The 7,356-nt window shown below is 33.6% G+C and overlaps 1 protein-coding gene across 1 annotated transcript in view; it reads left to right on the top strand.

Moving 5' to 3' along the window:
- LOC114325887 (uncharacterized) overlaps positions 1-7,356 on the top strand; it is a 40,612-nt gene continuing 33,256 nt past the window's right edge. The window contains exon 1 of the mRNA XM_028274040.2: positions 1-186. Coding sequence (XP_028129841.1) covers positions 175-186 — 12 coding nt within the window. The 5' untranslated portion in view covers positions 1-174. The remainder of the gene's footprint in view (positions 187-7,356) is intronic.

The following is a 7,356-nucleotide window of genomic DNA, read 5'->3' as shown; positions in this document are numbered from 1 at the left end:
AGGGTTGCTGCTTGTAAGGGTCTCAGATCGTCTCGAAAAGATATTTGGCCAGAGAATGGAGAAAAACTGGAGGCCACGAAATGGAGCAAAACAGACTGGTTCAGTTTAGTGATTTTGTGACAGTGAATTGGGCCTGGGCCGGCAAAGAGGCGGCCGAAGAAAAGAAATGCCGTGATGGCAAGGGAGGTAAGTACAAATGTTTTCTTAACTCTCCTCTATCCCCCAATTAAACAACAATAATCAAAACTGACCAAACTCATCAATTCTTTTCTCCACCATCGGCATATAAGCAAAAGCAGTTGTGGAAAGGTTTAACAAATCAATTGCAAAATGAAATATAAGCTATGTTGCCACCTTCTGAGATTTGTAAGGGCTGTATAGATTTTTTGTTTTTGAGATAAATTTTGAGTGGGCGATTCTCAGGACCTGGGAAAAGCTTATATATTGAAAATGAAGACTACGCCCCTCTTTTTATATAAAATTAGATTGTTCTCTGCCTAAAGATATTAAGAAATATTTGTATGTCTTCGTCTAGCCGGTCTACCTTTTTATTGGGAGATGAAAAGACCTTTGAATGCATTACAACTTACTCGCTAATTGCTCCGGCCGAAAAGTAGGGTTAAAATTTGTTATTTTTATGATCTAAATATTTTTAAATATATTTATATTTATATTTATATTAATACAATTTCTATTTACAATCCAAGTAAATATTAATTAAAACATCTCTTATGCCCGTTTGCACCAACAGATCTTAAGCTTAAGTCGAGAATATCATAAGAATTAATATAATATAATTATAATATATAACAATAAGAATACCATAATATAATAATAAGTAAATATTAATTAAAACATCTCTTATGCCCGTTTGCACCAACAGATCTTAAGCTTAAGTCGAGAATATCATAAGAATTAATATAATATAATTATAATATATAACAATAAGAATACCATAATATAATAATAGATATAATTGATAATAAGGTAAGAATTTAAAATTATGATGCAACGTAAGTGATACTCAAGGATCTATCTACAAGTAGAGCTTATCTAAGCTGGAGCTTTAGATCTGTTGGTGCAATCAGGCATTACTCCCACAAATTCGTGACGTTAAAATGATACTTTTGGTATGTGTGCCGATATATGCAAAAGATAACGGGTATTTATCAGCTCATAGGTAGTAGGTACTTACAAGTATACAGGGTGTTTCATTAAGAATGTCCAATCTTTGAGATGTAGATTCTAGACCTCAAAATATTAAGATTTAACCCAAATCATTTAAATAAAATGTGGCTCGTTACTGAGTTACAGGGTGTTTTATTTAAAAATTTAATAACTATTTTTACCCAGGGCTTTAAAACTATTTGACATATCCTTGTCATACTTGGCAGAAATTATAGGTACTGTACATCCTACTAAATTATGATAAATAAACTTTTCTGGCCACTACCAGAGGCGTACGACAGGGGAAAGTGAATGGTTGACCCTTCCCAAATTCTACGCCACTGGCGAAATTGCTATTTTAGCACAATATTTCTATTTTCCAATACTTTCTATGTAAGTAATATACTCTTCATTCGTAACGTTAAAGTCATTAGTTTTCGAGATATTTGAAGTTGAAAATGAAACGGCATAGCTATTTTGATTAATGTATTGTGCTCCTTTATCTTTAACTCTAAATACCTATCTCGAAAACTAATGATTTTATCGGTACGGATGAAGAGTATATTATTTGCATGGAAAGTATTGGAGAATCGAAAAATTGCAATAAAATAGTAATTCCTTTAGTGACGTAGAATGTGGGAAGGGTGGTCAACCATTCACTTTCACCTGTCGTACGCCTCTGGTACTAGCCAGAAAGTTTTATTTAACATATTTTAGTAGGTTGTACAGTATCTACACTATCTGCTACGTATGATAAGCATATGTCAAATACTTTTAAAATACTGGATATAAATAATTAATATTTATGTAATAGGGATGTTTGATTTAAAAATTTAAAAATTATTTGTACCCAGTACTTTAAAAGTATTTGAAATTGCCGTATCGTACTTGCCAAAAAGTGTAGGTACTACACACCTTACTAATTTATGTTAAATAAACGTTTCTGGCTATTACCAGAGGCGTACAGAGGAAAATGAATGGTTGAACCTTCCCAAATTCTACGCCACTGATGGAATTACCATTTCATCATACTTTTTAGATTCTCCAATACTTTCTATGTAAATAATATACTCTTCATTCGTATCGATAAAATCATTAGTGTTCGAGATATTTGAAGTTAAAAATGAAGGGGCACAATACATTAATCAAAATAACTGTAAAGTTTCATTTTCAACTTCAAATATCTCGAAAACTAATGACCTTAACGTTACGAATGAAGAGTATATTATTCACATATAAAGTATTGGAAAATCTAAATATTGTGCTAAAATAGAAGAACTGATAAACAAAAACATAGACATTTGTGCAATCCAAGAAACCAAGAAGAAAGGTAAAGGTCAAAGAGACTATAACCAATATATTTTAGCATATAGTGGAGTGAAGAAAGAAGAACGAGCACGAGCAGGTGTAGGTATACTTGTCCATAAAAAATTTAAAGACAACATAAGTAACTGCCGTTACATCTCCGAAAGAATAATACATATGAATATCACAATGGACTACCAAAAATTAAATGTTATATCTATCTATAGCCCCGAGGACTGCAAACCTAAGAAGGAACGAGAGGCATTCTACGAACAGTTGCAAACCATCCTGGACGACATACCTCATGAAGAACACTTAATTCTTATGGGGGATTTTAATGCACGAATCGGAAATGAAATAGTTCCAGGAGTAAAACAAAGATTCAATGAAAACCATGTCAACTCAAATGGAGAACTCATGGCTAATCTCTGTGCTTTTAACGAACTGCGAATCAATAATACATTTTTCGACCATAAGCTTCAGTATAAATATACGTTTGAAAACTCCAGGGGGCACAAATCTATGATTGACTTTATAGTCACTAATAGAAAAATCCACCCAGAGCAGATTCTAGATATTCGAACTTTAAACTCGGCAGACGCAGGGAGTGAACACAAATTAGTCCTAGCAAAAATAAGAATGAAACTAACACCAAAACATTTTCCACAGGAAATCACCGAGGAAAAATTCAATGTAGAATCACTGTGGAACGATTCTACCAAAGAAATGTTCCAAAGGAGGCTAGCACAGAAGATACAGCTGAAGCAGATAGACGACATCGAAGATATAAACGCGAGCTGGGAGAAAATTAAAAACAATATTGAAGAGGCAGCAACAGAAGCTCTAGGAAAAAGCAAAGTCATACTGAACAAAAGAAACAACAACAATACACCATGGTTCAGAAAAGAAATAAAAGACAAATGTAAAGAGAAGAGAGACGCCTACATGAAGTATAAAACATTAAACACTCCAGAATCCAGAGACACCTATAGAAGAATACGAAATGAAACAAAGCAATTGGTAAGAAGAACAAAAAATGAACACTGGGAACAGTTTACAAAAAGGATAGAAAGCGACTTCTACGGAACACAAAAACAAATATGGAGATTCATAAGAAACCAACGGAAAGAAATGGCAGAATTGAAGGAATACAATAACATACCAGCAAACGAATGGGAAAGATACTTGACGGAACTGTTTAAAGGAAAGGAAAATCATAATCAAAATAATAACCTACCTAAATTAAGACACGAAATTGAAATCAGTTTTCAGGAAGTAGGGGTAGCCATAAATTCACTCAAAAATAGGAAGTCACCAGGACCAGACGGAATAACCAACGAGCTTCTAAAATACGGAGGAGAAAGTATAACCCTAGAGATGACAAAACTTATACAAAAACTAATATTGAACTGCAAGATACCAGACGCATGGAGAAACAGCATAATGATACCAATGTTCAAAAAAGGAGACAAAGAAGACCCCAACAATTATAGAGGTATAAATCTACTAAACACCGCACTTAAGCTAACCACAAAAGTCCTAACCAACAAAATCAATAAACTAACAACTTTATCAGATGAACAACAAGGATTCAGATCCGGAAGATCCTGCGTAGACGCCGTATTTGTACTGAGACAAATCACAGAAAAGGCCATTGAGTACAATAAACCAGCATATCTATGTTTTATAGACCTGACAAAGGCTTTCGATCGCATCCAAGTCGAAGACGTCTTACATTTACTGTATGGAAGAAACATACCAATCAATATTATACAAACCATCGAAAACATCTACTTTCATAATCGAATACAGGCAAAGATAAATGGAAAACTAACGCAGTTTATACCAGTACAAAGTGGAGTCAGACAAGGTGACTCATTAAGCCCACTGCTCTTTAATATAATAATGGACGAAATAATAGAAGCAGTACGTAAAGGTCGTGGTTACAGAATGGGGAATAAAGAAATCAAAGTATTGTGTTATGCAGACGACGCCGCATTAATCGCCGAGACAGAAGACGATCTCCAAAGATTAACACACATCTTTAATACAACAGCCAAGAAATACAATATGATAATATCAGCAGAAAAAACCAAATGTATGACAACATCTAAATACCCACTACGATGTAAAATCGAAATTGATGGGAAAATAATAAAGCAGGAAGCAAGGTTTAGATATCTGGGAATTGATATAACCAGTTACGGATATGTTGAAGAGGAAGTACGACAACAAAGCTTAAAAGCAAGTAAAGCGGCGGGATCTCTTAATGACACAATCTGGAAGAACAAACACTTAAGACAAGACACAAAAGCAAGAATCTATAAAGCAGCAATTAGACCTATATTAACATACACGGCGGAGACAAGGCCTGACACATCTAAAACGAGACGACTACTAGAAACAACAGAGATGAAAATACTCCGACTAATATCAGGGAAAAGTCTGTTGGATAGGGAGAGGAGCGAAAACATAAGAAGATCATGCAATATAGAAGACATAAATGGATGGGTGACAAAACGGAAACAGGAGTGGAACGAACACATTAGTAGAATGGCAGAGGATAGGATAGTACGAATAGCACGAGATAAGTCACCAAATGGACGAAGAAGTATTGGCAGACCAAGAAAAAGGTGGTGCGATAACCTAAACAATTTAGGAGGATAATATTGAAGAAGAAACAGGCTTTAAAGCCTACATACAAGAAGGAAGAAGAAGAAGAAGTGCTAAAATAGCAATTTCGCCAGTGGCGTAGAATTTGGGAAGGGTAAACCATGCACTGTCCCCTGTCGTACGCTCTGGTAGTAGCCAGAAACGTTTGTTTATCATAATTTAGTAGGGTGTACGGCAACTACACTTTCTGCAAAGTATGACATGGATATGTCAAATAGTTTTAAAGTACTGGGTAAAAATGGTTATTAAATTTTTAAATAGAACACCCTGTAACTCAGTAACGAGGCTCATTTTATATAAATGATTTGGCTTAAATCTTAATATTTTGAGGTCTAGAATCTACAACTCAGAGATTGGACATTCTTAACGAATCACCCTATATAGAGGGTTTTCTAAGGCGGGTAAACAACAGATGCAATTTTCATTATAAGGCAGTTAATGGAAAATACAGGAAAACAGAAAGAAACGCTCATATGGTATTCATTGATTTTGAGAAAGCATATGACACAGTTACCCACTGACCCAACGCATCAATTTTTTACTCCACCATCGGCATTTAAGCAAACGTAGTTGTGCAAAGGTTTAACAAATCAATTGCAAAATGAAAAAATATAAGCTATGTTGCCACCTTCTGAGATTTGTAAGGGCTGTATAGATTTTTGTTTTTGAGATAAATTTTGAGTGGGCGATTCTCAGGACCTGGAAAAATATTATCTATATAGGGTGAGGCAGATGAAGGGCCTATTAGAAATATCTCGAGAACTAAAGGTAACTGAATTATGAAAATTGGAGTAATGGGTTTTGAAGACTGATCTATTTAATGAAAATATTTTTATCTACTTGGTACTTCCGGTTATACCGGAAGTTGCTTATAACTTCGTTTTTTTAAATGGGACACTCTGTATATTTTGACATTTTTGGATTCTCCTCGATTTCTTCTTTCTTAAAATATAATGTTTTGTAACATTATACAGGGTAGGTTAAAAGATAATTACGTTTTCTTATTAATTTCGTAGCAATATTCACACCCTGTAGGATTGTAGTAGTTTGACATAGTAAACTCTACTTATGTTCAAATGATTTTCAATGTAGTCTACTATTGTTAGCAATTATTAGTATAGCTAAATTTTTAACTTTAGTATACAGGGTGGCTCTAAACCCGGAATGAGTATTTTCTGAGTTTTCTTAAATGGAACACCCTATATTTTAGTATTGTAATGAAATGATATTTCAAGGTACTTTTTTATTTCTTAAGCATTCCCTATACCTAACTGCTTTAATTTGTGCTTAATTGTTAATCGCACCAACAATCTTAACTTCGATGGTATTTTGACAGTTCAACCATTATTGGCAATTTTAAGTATCAGTCTAGATTAATATGTATTTATTTCCAAAAAATTATTTGTGATTGAATATTTTCACGGCCAACCTAATACAATTTCACATATTTTGTGTTGCAATTAATGTTTTGCTTGAATCACCAATAACTCACAAATTAAAGCAGTTAGGTATAGGGAGTGCTTAAGTAATTAAAATGTACCATAAAACAACATTTCACTACAATACTAAAATACAGGGTGTTCCATTTAAGAAAACTCAGAAAATACTCATTCCGTGTTTCGACCAACTCTGTACACTAAAACGAAAAATTTAGCTATACTAATAATTGTTAACAATAGAAGACTATATTAAAAATCATTTGAAGATAAATAGAGTTTATTATGTCAAACTACTACAAGCCTCGTGCGAATGTTGCTACAAAATTAATAAGGAAACGTAATTATCTTTTAACCTACCCTGTATAATATTACAAAACCTTATATTTGAAGAAAGAAGAAATCAAGGAGAATCCAAAAATGTAAAAATATACAGGGTGTCCCATTTAAAAAAACGAAGTTACAATCAACTTTCGGTATAACCGGAAGTAGCAAAGAGACCAAAATATTTTCATTAAATAGCTCACACCTCAAAACCCCTGTATAACAATTTTCATGATTTTCTTACCTTTAGTTCTCGAGATATTTCTAATAGGCCCTTTATCTGCCTCACCCTGTATATTGAAAATGAAGACTACGCCCCTCTTTTTATATAAAATTAGATTGTCTTCTACCTAAAGGGATTAAGAAATATTTGTATGTCTTCGTCTAGCCGGTCTACCTTTTTATTGGGAGATGAAAAGACCATTGAATGCATTACAACTTACTCGCTAAT

This window comes from Diabrotica virgifera, chromosome 3 (assembly GCF_917563875.1).
Source record: "Diabrotica virgifera virgifera chromosome 3, PGI_DIABVI_V3a".
NCBI lineage: Eukaryota > Metazoa > Arthropoda > Insecta > Coleoptera > Chrysomelidae > Diabrotica > Diabrotica virgifera.
The sequence above is the reverse complement of the archived record's forward strand: the minus strand, read 5'-3'. Positions and strand labels throughout refer to the sequence as shown.